This window comes from Conger conger, chromosome 10 (assembly GCF_963514075.1).
Source record: "Conger conger chromosome 10, fConCon1.1, whole genome shotgun sequence".
NCBI classification, from domain to species: Eukaryota; Metazoa; Chordata; class Actinopteri; order Anguilliformes; family Congridae; genus Conger; species Conger conger.
Window position 1 is genome coordinate 36,991,008 of NC_083769.1, and position 13,658 is coordinate 37,004,665.

Consider the following 13,658-nt stretch of genomic DNA (forward strand, 5'->3'; position numbering starts at 1 on the left):
GAGTCAGCTAAATTTGTGAATTAAAAAAACACAGTCACATGGTTGTTTGATGGTGTGAAACTTTGGAAAATGCTGTTCTGTAGAAATGTTGACAATTAAACAATCAAACTCACAAATCTTTTGCTCAGAGGACAGGGATAAATTATGGATTCTAAAATCAATGCACATTTCCTTTGAGTTGTGTCCCTGGGAGAGTTGTTGGAAATAGCTTCTCTACAGTGCACTGAATAACAGGTACAAGAGAAGACTGTAGCATCCATTCTGACAGCAGCAGCTGCGTACCTTCATAAACAAGCTGTGTATGTGGCAAACTGTAGCATTTCCCCCATCACTGAATACAGCATATTCATTTTGCACATTGTATTCAAAAGGTCATTTATTTGCATGTTTCAATGCACAACAGTCAGAAAACAGAGAAAAACAAGGCTTACAAAATGTATAACAATACAGCATATAAACAACATCTTCAACGTTTTGCATAATACAGGCAATATAAAACACACAGGCATTTATTAATTTACTCAAAATGTAATTTTACCAGTGATCTTGAGTCTCTCCCTGAATATTACAGCAAAGCATTTCCTCTATGAGTAGGTGTTTGACTTTTTGTTTGCCAGTCTTGCTCTCTACTATGTGAGCCAGTGAAGTGTAAAGGTGTGTTCACGTCTGTGTATTTACATATGTATCAGTTAGCATCAGCCCACACAGTAACACATTCAGTGCTCAATCAACTCTCACCGTTTATATAACCCCACTATGGCCAGACTGCACTCGTATAAACTCCGCTAGAGTTGAATTGACACTAAACATTTTACGGTGTGTTTTTGCATCTGCCTGTGTTAAACCAGCGTGGGCACCATGCCTGAGGTTGGGTGGTAGGGGTAGGGCAGTGTAGCAGAGGAGTACAGGGGTGGAGACTGGGGCAGTAAATGGTGCCCCTGGCTGTATGAAAGCAGGGGGCTAGAGCCCAGGGCGTAGGGGTTCATGTGCTGATCACACATGGGTCCCCGTGGGGCCTCAGTGTACAGGTCAACCCCTCCACTCTTCTTGCCCTTCTTGTTCTTATTGGACACTTTGCGGTTCCGCGTTTGGATGCCGTCCTTTTTCATGGTGAGCGGTCTGTTCACCTGGGGGCGGGGATAGAGGGGGGGGTTAACCCTTTCAGGCGTGACATCACATATACGTGATTAGAATATTCAAAACTGAACATTCTAATGCTGATGTAACAATCACTACTGCTAATAGAACCAATGGAGTTCGAGAACACTGACCTAAAAAATTACATAAAAAAATCTTGAAAACCTACTTTTCAAATGGTTAAAGCCAGTTTACAGTTAGGAGATGTATGATCATTGCCACCGGCGATTATCACGTTTGATGGTCGCTAGGACTTTTAATTTATACAAGAGCAATGGACGATTTGTCATGGTCATGATCATTGCTGTGTCCATTGCTGTGACTTAAATTGTATTGAACTGACTCAGTTGTCAAGCCAATATTATTATAGAGCATTCAAATCTCCTGTAATTATCTTGAGCAAAGTGTAAAGTCATCAAGAGAAGTTAATCTGTATAGCTTTGTTCGTGTACATGTGCATTATTCATTTATGTTAACAACTACATTCATTGATTCCAATTCATATTGGAATAAAAAAAAAAACTGTTAATGTATTTCTTAATGATGAACTAATTAACAAGTGTATCCTATGGTTTGCTAATTCATAAATATTCATGTTAACAAATACATTAACTAATAAAAAGTTAATTTCATGCTTAATCTATTCGTACAGCATTAGTTAATGTCATTACGGGAGTTCATTCTAATTAATGTAACGATATTGTAAAGTGTGACCCTGCCTGTTTGAGTACAAAGACAGCAGCAATGACTCTGCGCTGCTGATGCGTTCTCATTGGCTGAGTGGTCATACACTTTATGAGTGACAGCATTTTATAAGTCAAGCTCTAATGGAATATTGGTGAGAATGCAGTGATATCCATGGGCTGAACATACAGCACAGAACTATAAACTGGGCTTTAACGGGCCTTCAATCGTATTTTCCCAGTGCTCGCTTGCAGACTGCTGTAAAAATGGAAATTAATCGTTTTCTGTTCCATCACTCACTCAAAATGTATGTGAAGGGAAGGCTAGTCACTTTCACTTGTGCTTTGATGGCTGTTGTAGATTCAGACAAAAAGAATAGAACAACCAGAGAGAAAACCTCATTAAAGTCTTTTTTTTTTTTTTTAATGGCTTTGTGTCCCTCGCCAAATGAAGAGTTTTCAAGAGAAGAGGGGGTGCAGTCCGATACTCACATTGTGCAGTTTGAAGTACAGCCCACAGGCATTGCACACGGGCTCTCCGCTGGCATTGCGTCTCCACAGTGTGGTGGTGCTGGTGTGGCAGTTGGCACACTGTGTACCTGCCCTCTTGCTGACAATCTGACCACACAAGGCAAAAAGAAATCATTCATTATGACATTTAGAAAATTACAGCCATTTGCATAGAATTGTGTGCTTGGTGTACACTGAGGTACTGAAGTTGAGCACCCTTTAAAATCAAATGTGCAAACTCAGTTCTCTTACCACTGCACACCCCATGTAGTTATGGATTAAAGCTATGAAATATCATTATGTACAGTGCTGGGTGCTCTTCATTTCTCTTATTTTTACAGGTGGCTTTTCTCTATATTTTTATCATCTGCACTATATTTGTTTAAGCCATCCCTTCTGCCTTCTAGTATGTACCAGTCTCTTCTTTGGCCGGATGAGGGGTCGATTTTGGCCGTTCATCTTGTGGTACAGACCGCAGGCGTTGCACAGGTAGTGGCCTGTTCCATCTCGACGCCACAGAGGGGTGGCAGTGGCCCCACAGTTTACGCATTCCCGCGCCTCTGCATCACCAAACACAGAGTTCACAGTCAGGAAACAAAGCCACACCACAAGCCCTGTCGCTCCAGCACCCTCACATCAGCTAATCTCATGCTGAAATGCCATAAGAAAATAAGTCTTAGGCTTCACAGTACTTTGTGTTGCTTGCTCACCATTATTAGTGCTTCTTACTCATTTCTCCCTCTGTACACAATACTGTGCCTCTCTAGCAATATAAGCAGAGGTGGAAAATCCAGGTACAAGTCCTCTCCAGTATTTTGGATAGTATTTGAATCCAAAACTATTAAGTATTGGACCCAGGTCTGGTTCTGACCCCTGGAGTTTTCACCTCTGAATATAAGAATATGAATATTCAGAGGGCAGGAAGGATTCCTGACCTGGTGGTGAGAGTCTCATCTTGTTCCGCAGTTTTGGGGAGTATGAGGAGGGGGTGCTCCAGCCCCCTGGGGTGGAGTAGAGGGACGCAGCATTGTAGTCCTGAGAGGAGGCCATGTAGGAGTTGTAGTGCCCCAGGGAATGCGAGTGTGGGGTGTAGACACCCCCAGCAGCTGAGCTCAGGGTCAGAAAACTGCCCCCCGCCCCTTCCAACGGACTCAACCTCTCGCCCTTCATCGCTTCCTGGAGCCGGAGGCTTTCCTTACCATCCTGGCCTGGGGAGGGCATCCCCTCTCTGGGGGAGGTGAAGGAGGAGGTGGCAGTTGGGGGGTAGAGAGGAGATGAGGTATGGGGGTGCATGGGAGTCTTCCCAAAAGAAGTACTGGCCCAGGTGGAAGGAGGTGGAGTGTAGGGGGAGCTCAGCGCGGGGCCTCCAGAGCCATCCAGCCAGGGGATATTGTTGAGGAACGAGGAGGAATAGACCTGGCGGACTAAGAGACAAAGACACCGATCACATGGGATTATGGGGTTTGTAGTTAAAGTTTTAAGTTTCAGTTTTGCCATCATCAGTGAACTGACCAAAACGAGACCATAAATGAGAAAACAGAAGAAGAAACCTGTCCAAAAGGCTTGTAGTTCAAGGGTTCTTTGTCAGGCAAAATGGTTAAATCTGGGAACTTTCACATTTTTCACACCCACCATAGAGGGTGCTTAAAGAACCAAAAAGGGGTTCCCCCATGGACATCAGCATAAGAAGTGTATGGCTGGTTGGTTGGGCTCTAACCTGGGCTGTGTCTGTAGGCTGGAGCAGCTCGACTGCGACTGGGACTGGGGAAGTAGGATGCCAGACTGGTGAAGTCCGTCTCAGCGGTGGAGTAGAGTGCCTCCTCTTCCTCGGTCTGAGGTAACAGACCTGGCTCAGAGGAGAAGTTGGTCATCCCCTCTGGTCCAATCACTGCCGAGGACACCCAACGCGACTGTTCTGATGAATCCTCCATGGCCGCTTAGGGTGACTGCGTCAGGACAAGGTGGGGATGGGCCTCTGCTGTCAGTAGAGTCCCTGAGTCAACAACAACCAATCAGGACAATAAGGGGAGGGGCCTCTGCTGTCAGTAGAGTCCCTATGTCAACAACAACCAATCAGGACAATAAGGGGAGGGGCCTCTGCTGTCAGTAGAGTCCATGCGTCAGCAACAACCAATCAGGCCAATGCAGGGAAGGGCCTCTGCTGTCAGTAGAGTCCCTGCGTCAACAACAACAACCAATCATTTTCATCCAATCATTCAAATTGTCTACCTGTAATTATTTGTCAGCGTTTTTGTTGTTGTTGTTGTTGTTATTTTCAGCCCATCTTTGTTTTTAGAACATAAAACTTAACTGAACTCAACTGTGTTCAGTTTAGGAAGGAAACACACTGCTCTTGATCTTTTTGTTGACTGAGACTTGTTTGATTAAAGTTTTGGTTGGCCTTATCTTTGCCTTATCTTTACATGTACTACATTTCAACAATTCAACAAATCAAACACAAAATATGAAGAATTATTATATTTGACAAAAAACAAGTTTAGTATTGTATTTAACCTCGTTTGATGAGTGATTATTATGACAATGTATGTTATTAATCACATGGTGACATCATATTTCAATCTCTAAGAGGTAAAACATTTTTTAACAGAATTCCTGTCACTAGAAAATGTATTTATACTGGAAATAGGAATGAAAATGAAAGAGATCACAGCAGAAAGCACCTGAAACGGCTGATTGATTTTGTATAGTCATAACACATTCAACAGGCCTTGCTGATGCTATTGCAAAGTAATGCCAAGGCCATTAGATTAAGTGCTAATTCAAGTCATGCCAAGTATTCAATTAAAATAATTTTTGTGTGAATGTAATTGAAAAAAGTTCCTAAAAGGTATGCCTATAAGTGTGAACTAAAACTTGTAACTTTTCATTATGCCTTTCTATGTACAATATTCGTCTTTATAATATTCTACGACATATTCTATAGTCAAATAACAAAGATAGGCCCAGCAAGGCGGCCTGTAGCATAGTGGTTAAGGTAAATGACTGGGACACGCAAGGTCGGTGGTTCTAATCCCGGTCTAGCCACAATAAGATCCGCACAGCCATTGGGCCCTTGAGCAAGGCCCTTAATCCTGCATTGCTCCAGGGGAGGATTGTCTCCTGCTTAGTCTAACCAACTGTATAAGAGCATCTGCCAAATGCCATTCATGTAATGTAATGTAATGTAAGGCAAGGCAGTGCAAAGTTAAAAATTAACTACATTTCAGTGTATACACCAGTCCATGCCGACACAATCACCATACATACAAACAGAAGCACATGCGATGACAGTGCAATAACAACTTTACAGTGACAACAGATATCTAGCTTGAGATATCTTTATTCACATTTGATAAGGGGGATGTCAGGAGGTTGATAGGGTTTGAAAGCACAAATTATTAGGCAGAATTATTATCATAATACGGTGACAGGAACCAGAGGGGAAAACACATCTGATTAATAGAAGTCAAGTATTCGAAAATTTCTCAATCTGAGTCACCAGGGCAAAGTGGAAAATTTCTCAAGAATTCAAGCTGGTCACGCATACTAGCACGTGATCACTCGCGCCTACTATAGCCTGCATAAATATGCAGTACAAATTAAATGGTATATTCCAAAGATAACTAGCTCTATAATTATCTTCCTCAGTCAACTAGAACTTCCTGGTACCAAACACATGATATTGTATGAAATTATTTATTTCAAATGGGTTCAGAATTGTACACGTGCATCCTCCTTCTCCTGAAAACAGTCAACTGCTTATCAACATACTCTTATAACTGAACCATCCCTCACCTTTCACTCTGGCTTCCTGCTGTCTTACACTCCCATGATTCAACTCTGCACATTTATTTGGGCCTCTACGTGGTGCTATAATTAAATGTGTGTTATTGCTTATCCTGAGGGACCCTGGTTCCTATAGAAGTGCAGATGTTTTGCAGTCTGTAAAAATCACGACAGGCATTGCTGAACAAACCCAAACATTGTATTTTGGGTTTGTTTAAAAAGATATATATTGACTGATGAAATGTCTGAGTGTATGAATTCTATATGCTATAGTGCAGCAGTATCCCATAGTCTTGCATATGTGCTCTGTGTTCAAGAAGTGAAATACCAGAGCACAGAGGAGAAACTTTCTTTTTTACACTAAACTTTAGAGTCCATTGTTTATAGATATAAAAAACACAACATCAATAGAATATTTCAAGTGTGACCGATGTGAACTTAAGGGTGAAGCATTTCGGATGATTACAATTGATTATATGCTTGTTACCATTTTTACTACATATGTGTTTTGTTTTTTATTTCTCTAATGTTCTGTTTTGTGACATAGCTTGTTGCTAAAATGTGCTCTTGTTATGTCATGATTCTTTTACTACTTGCTTATTTTTTATCCAGTTTTTTAAGTGAAGAGGAACTTTGGGCTGCTGAACATTGTATAAAAGGTGCTCTATAATAATAATAATTATTGATTAATAGATCTTAGCCCTCCCCAGTTCTTGTAAATCAGTCTAAAGAAGTTACTGTTTGAAATAGACTGTTCTCAAAAATAAAATTTTCAACAGGAGTCAAAATTATATATACGGTATACCATATGTACTTGGTCTTATATGCAGACTGGATATTACAAAAGTTTCAAAACTTCACCTGGGTCTCAAATGAGTAAGCAAACATTTTTTGCAATGTATGAAATGTCAAGACAAAAATGAAAATATTTTATTCATGGGAATTGCATAACATATAAATACATCTTCATTGAAAAGCTTGACTAGTTCCTTTAATCATTCAAGCATGCAAGCCCCTGAAATATGATACAAACAATGTATTTATGTAATTATGTAGACTCTTGGTTGGAGTTTAAATGTGGAGTATACTGTACGTGAGATTTACTCACGTCTCCCTGGGTACTATCCTAGGTGGTCTGCTTTTAGACCATCACTGCATCACAACCATTGCATAGCATCTTCCCAAGGAAAGAAGATAAATAAGCAGGTCCTCAATAGCACAAATTGCACTAAAGACTCTTTCCATCTGATTCTGTTATGCCAAGCAGTTTTATAATTACTCAAAGATGTTAAGGAATTAATTTACATTCTAATTCTAATTCATTTACAGCTTTAGTATTATTTTGCTATAATTTAGATAACTAAATCACTGGAGTTGATAAAATAGTTCCATTATTGTTGCTCTGAACTGTAATATATTTGTAGAGCAATATGGCAGCAATATGGACAAAAGCATAAACATCTGATTATGATTCCCATGACCATGGTGTCATTTTTTCATTTCTGTGTGGCAGGACTTCAGTCAGGTTTAGTTTGTAGTTTTTATGACTAAATAAGCAACTAAATCAAGAAGACTTGTCAATAATTCTTAACACAAAGAAAGGCAGAATTGGTTTAGATTTGTTAAAAAATGAATTTATGCCACAGTTTGGTGTATTTTCCCATTGCCCAGTCTTCGTCTAGTGCATGGGTATCTAATCTTATCTGAAAATGGAAAAGTCTGGGTGCAGATTTTTGTTTTAGCTCAGCACTAAGACACTGGATTCATCTAATTACTGATTATTGTCTTCAATCAAGACCTTGATAAGTAGAATCGGGTGCCTTAGTGCTGAGCTAAAATAAAAACCTGAACCTTCTCAGATAAGATTGGATACCCCTGTTAGCGGGTATGTTATTTTTGCTTCACAGTGAAAAATACAGTGCACACTTGAGAACAGGGGAAGGTGCGCAGTCATTCCCTGGGGATAGGGCCAACGCTGCCCCCTGGTGGCCAGCGTGAATAGAACCGCAAATTCGGACGAACGGGACAGAGACGCAAACTTGGCGCTAAAGAGGAAGCAGGGGAACGGACCATATCAAAGAAAGAACACTACCTTAAACAAAAAATTGCTTGTTTTATTAATTTATTTCTCAACTCCAACATGAAATTTCAACTAAGCATACCATATTTCAAATATTTTAACTCAATATAGTCCTGTTTTTGACAAAATAAATTATAATTTGTAGATAATGAATACATTAACTAGTTTAATGCTCTCATAAATAAATTCACTTGAATAAAATGTTTCTCTTATACCATTTTTAATTATGATCTACAGAAATGATTTAAAACATTGCCATCTCCACAACATAGCATATACAGAAGCAGATGTGCAATTTAATGTCTCAATATACAATGTACTAAAATTAAAGAAAGAGTAAGTAAATCAATGTAGTGCTCCACAGCAAATTTTTCATTCATGTGTGTTCTAGGACACTTTCAAATGCCACTTTCCTTGTGACAATTAATTATTCCTGTTTTCCCCCCAACTCAAAAAAGCTACTATAAACATGACATATAATTTCTGAACAACTAAACTATCAATAGAAACCAGAGGTTTTGCATCGTATAGAATAGAAGTTAATAGAAGTAAATATAATATAGGACTAGAATATACATTTTGTATCATATTTCTTGGGACAGGTTAATGTGGTAATGAAATAATAGTCCAAAGCAGGGCAGAAGAGTAGTATGACTGCATCGTTTGAGCCCCTGACAAGCCTCTCCATTGATAATCAATGCAGACAAAGACACAGAAACAGAGTTAAAGTGTGGATAATAAGCGGAACATACCTGGCTCTGAGCTCCTGAGGGGGTGTCTGTATTGGCAGTCCGGGGGAACAGCAGTACGCAGTCCCGGGGCAGGTAAAGGTGAGACAGAGGCCCAGGCGGTGGTGTTTGATGGTCAGAGAGAGGTGGATGGTGAGCTGTGTGTCCTTCAGAAGGAGCTTCAGAAGGAACAGGATGGTAGAGAGGTTGGAGGGGCGGGGGGTCAACTTTAAGAGATGTCATGTTTTCTGTGAAGGACACACCCCTTTGCCCCTCCTCTTCTGTGATGCACCATTCTTTTTTTTTGGGGGGGGGGGGGGGGGGTGAGGGTAAATATTGGACACTTAAAACTCATATCACATTTAACCCTCAAAGGTTAACCAACAACTGTTTTCCCTGCCTTAAATGAGCAGGTGAACTATCAGAAACTGTTATTAAACAGTTATTAAACACAAACTGTTATTAAACACAATCCTATAAGTAAAAGAAATTGTAACAACCAAGTCACCTATATTAGATAGAACTTTACAAGGATAATGTTCTACAAACCTCACCTTCTTCATTTGGAAATAATGCTAATGCATTTATATATGAATCCATGGCAAGCTTGTATATTAGTTTGTATCATCTCATCTATCAAACGCTTAGACAATAAATTTTCAGTGTCAAATCAATGCATTCATATGTAGATATGGACCTAAAGTTAAAGGTAAATTAACACCGGACATTTTTCTTTGTACATCAGGTACAATCATATCCCACAATGCTCTGTTTTCTTTATCCTTTGTCCACGAAAATATTTCACTTAATAACCATCAATCCCCTACCAGAGAGCCTGGGCATTCTCCAGTAAAGCACCTTTACTGACAGGTAAATTGACAGGGATGCTCAATTGTTACATGGATATACAATATAGTCACTGATAAACATGGTGAAGCCTTTACAAGCTGTGTGAAAACATGACAGTGCAAAAATACACAGTGCCACCATGGCCTACCTCTGCATGCACCTCTTACAGGCATGAGGGTCTGAACTGTGGCAAGCAGTAAACAGGATGTGCACAATCCGGGAGAAGGCCTAGCCCCCTTTTGGTTTGGGGGGGGGATGTTTCTGCCATTATATGACTTGTACATTGTTGATATGACGGGCTCCATTACATTACATTACATTATTGGCATTTGGCAGACGCTCTTATTCAGAGTGACGTACAGTTGATTAGACTAAGCAGGAGACAATCCTCCCCTGGAGCAATGCTGGGTTAAGGGCCTTGCTCAAGGGCCCAACGGCTGTGCGGATCTTATTGTGGCTACCCCGGGATTAGAACCACCGACCTTGCGTGTCCCAGTCATTTACCTTAACCACTTGAGCAGCTTAATTTAAATTTAAACTTCATTTAAAACAAAAATGTAAAACTAAATCTGCGAGAACTCCAGTACTCTTTGGGCTTCTAATCATGATTAACGTCAATGAAGACCTTAATGAGTAGGTATGTACAGTATATGCTGGGCCAAAGTAAGACCTGCACCCATGTGGGGCCTTTTCTGATTGGACACTCCTGAAGTAGATTGTGGTAGTGATAGTATTGCAATGACTTCATAAGCATGATGAAATGCGCCCTCACATCTGGAAAACCCATCTCGGGCCAGCAGAGATATCAAGAGCAAGAGAACTTCACATTTCTATAGAATCAAGATTAGTCAGAGTTTACAAGTTAGATGTATCCAATATTTAAGTCATCGTGGAATTCAAATACATATCAAGATATGTTCTATAGACCACTGGTAAATATGAAGCTGCAAATAATGCGGATTTCCCTCTGTGTCAGTTATTATCATGCATGTATCAGGGTGTCACTAAGTTGCTACAAAATGCATAGCCGTACTCTATTTGAAAGCCCTTTTTTTTGAAACATTAGTGAAGTGAAAAACTATTTAATCACATGATCCATTTTTTGTCATTTACAGACTTAAAAGGCTGTTAGAAATGAAACCATCTAGATAGTTTCGCTAAGATTTGACATATCTTCTAGATTTGATGACTGTATTCGACAGTTTTTGCCATGAAAATTTTTTTCTGGTAATGAATTACATTTTCAAAATTTACATTTGAAAAACTATAATGCCACATAGACAACATTGCGAGCTAAAGGAGTTTCTATATTGTCAACAATAACATGTATACTTGGGTGTTTCAATACGCAAAATTTCTGCTCACGAGGTCGGGCAGTAGAAGGAATAGTTCTGGAATATAATTTTTTTGAGCACTGTTCATGTTTTCTAGTAACTCTGGCATTACATTTGGGAAGAGATTTTGCTGTTGAGTTTTTTTCAAATGTCAATTTTTGTCAGATTCATTCCCAGAAATAAAAAGGTCCATAGAGGTGAATTATATGACGGCAAACTGTGTCCAAAAACTGCATCTCAGCAAAACTACCTGGATGGATAATTATTATTCATATTATTCAATTATTATTCATAATACTAAGAATGTTTTTTGGGTCTAGAATATTTCTGACACTGTAGATTGCTGTTATTTTGCTTTGTTTTATTGGCACAGACCGAGTTATTCAAAAGGAAAACTAGAGCCAAAACCTGCATTTATTTCAGATCTATTCCATAAACTTCCTCAGACCCAGCTGTCACTCATCATTGTACAGGCCCGCCCTTCATCTCACACAGGTCTACAATATTTCACAACCCACACAGAGTCACCTGCAAACCTGGATAAAAATAGAGAAGGAAGGTGGTTAACATAGCCAATAAAGATGCAAAGAGGAGCTTTCACTGGGACTGAGTTCAGTAGGAGAGGGCAGCAATGCAAATAGCCACAAATGCAGCAATCATGGGGAGAGATAGGGTCCTGGCACAGCCATAGAGCAGACAGAGGCTGAACTGTGGAAATCATTTGTTAGGCAAAGTATCCCTACCTTTCCTTTCCCCCTCATTTGTATGTTTACAGTTTTCAGGGAAATAAGGAACTAGAAGGGACAGGAGCATCTATATGGGTAACTGATACATGACTGTACAGTTGAGTTGCCATCTTCTTCAGAATTTAGGAATTATGTATCAGCATTTTCATTTGGCCAAAGGTTTCCATTCCCCTATGCAACAATAGACTCTTATCTAAATAAGTATTGACGTAATCCATAAGATTGATCACATTTCTGTTGTTGATGTTGTTGTTTTGGCCTGACAGGCAATTGTTGTATTTCAATATCATTTGGTTTAATTTGAGCCAATTCCATACACTCGAGTATAAGCCATCATGCAACTGAATGTAAGTCCCTGCCCATTTAGAATATCTGATTAGTTACATTCAATGAAAAGACATCCAGAGATCAGTCTTCACAAAACTGTCCAGCAATCAACAGCAAGTTGATTATAGTGGGAATAACCATCACAGGGGTATTAATAGTAACTGGGACAAACAAATCTGTCTTGTCTTTGCATGCGTAAAGATAATGCTGGAGTGTTTCCTTTTAAGCTTTTGAATAATGCAGGCATAATGAAGTTGTGCATTTGTGTCCACAATTGAGGGAATGAGTTACTCAATTCATGCCCCAGGTTCTCTCTATAGAGCAGGAAAGTGAGGAGGGGAGAGAAAGGAGAGGAGAGAGGGATGATGAGTGTACAGTTGAGTTTGTAAGATGGGTAGAGAAGTAGGAAAGTGAGGAGGGGAGAGAAAGGAGAGGAGAGAGGGATGATGAGTGTACAGTTGGGTTTGTAAGACGGGTGGAGAAGTAGGAAAGTGAGGAGGGGAGAGAAAGGAGAGGAGAGAGGGATGATGAGTGTACAGTTGGGTTTGTAAGACGGGCGAGAAGGCGAGGGACGTGGCTGGGGAGCTCTGATAAGAAGTTATCAAAACGAAAGGAGAGAGACAGACGGGCTGACACTGACTGTGAACATAAACACAAGAACAGAAACACCCTGTAGTGCGCACACACACACACACATACACACATACACACACACACCTCCACCACACACACACACACACACACACACACACACATACACACACACACACACATATATGCTCACATAGCCTCACACAAACTTCCAAGTCTCACAAGAATGCACTGAGCTACACAACATAGCACAACATAGGTCAGTGAGACAAAGGATAAACACACAGACACACACACACAGCATGCACAGCATGAAACAAGCACACACATAGAGACAGTGAGGTTAACACACACTCCACACACAGCAATACCAAACAATACCAGCAGACTCTTGACACAGACTGCAGTATCAGCGCAAAAGCCACACAGCAGAGCAAGCCAACGCACTGACAGACACGAGTGTACAGCACACTCCACCACATGAAGAGCCACACGGGCAAACAGTGGAAACTGAATTAACGGAGAACAGGACGGGCCACAAACACAGTCTTCGGGTTACTTCTGTGAAACCAACGTACAAACAGACACACACTCAGGCCACAGCTGGCTCCTCGCTTCAGCATCCCACGCACATCACACGGGCACAGAAATGCAAATGAGCTCAACTCTAAACATGGTTGAAAAAGTGAAGTGAAATTCACTCAGTGATAGAATGCTTACAACACAAACGGGTGTGTGCTGCTGCTAACACAACGTGACACCATCATAAAACTCCTAAGATGCACACTCACCTGTCAAGCAAGTGATCGAGAGTGCATGATTTGCCAAACCATTTTAATACACAGTAAGGCTAACAGGAACAAATGACACTACTTCTCCGTCAGTCT

General features: G+C 40.4%; 1 protein-coding gene across 1 annotated transcript; it reads right to left on the reverse strand.

The window, feature by feature from the left end:
• Positions 1-358: 358 nt before the first annotated feature.
• Positions 359-9,122, reverse strand: gata1b (GATA binding protein 1b). The gene is made up of 6 exons (XM_061257818.1): positions 8,949-9,122; positions 4,048-4,323; positions 3,266-3,754; positions 2,745-2,890; positions 2,313-2,438; positions 359-1,127 (listed from the first exon to the last, which is right to left on the reverse strand). The coding sequence occupies exons 2-6, from the start codon at positions 4,259-4,261 to the stop codon at positions 840-842; spliced, it is 1,263 nt and encodes a 420-aa protein (XP_061113802.1). The 5' UTR covers positions 4,262-4,323; positions 8,949-9,122; the 3' UTR covers positions 359-839.
• Between the last annotated feature and the right edge of the window lie 4,536 nt (positions 9,123-13,658).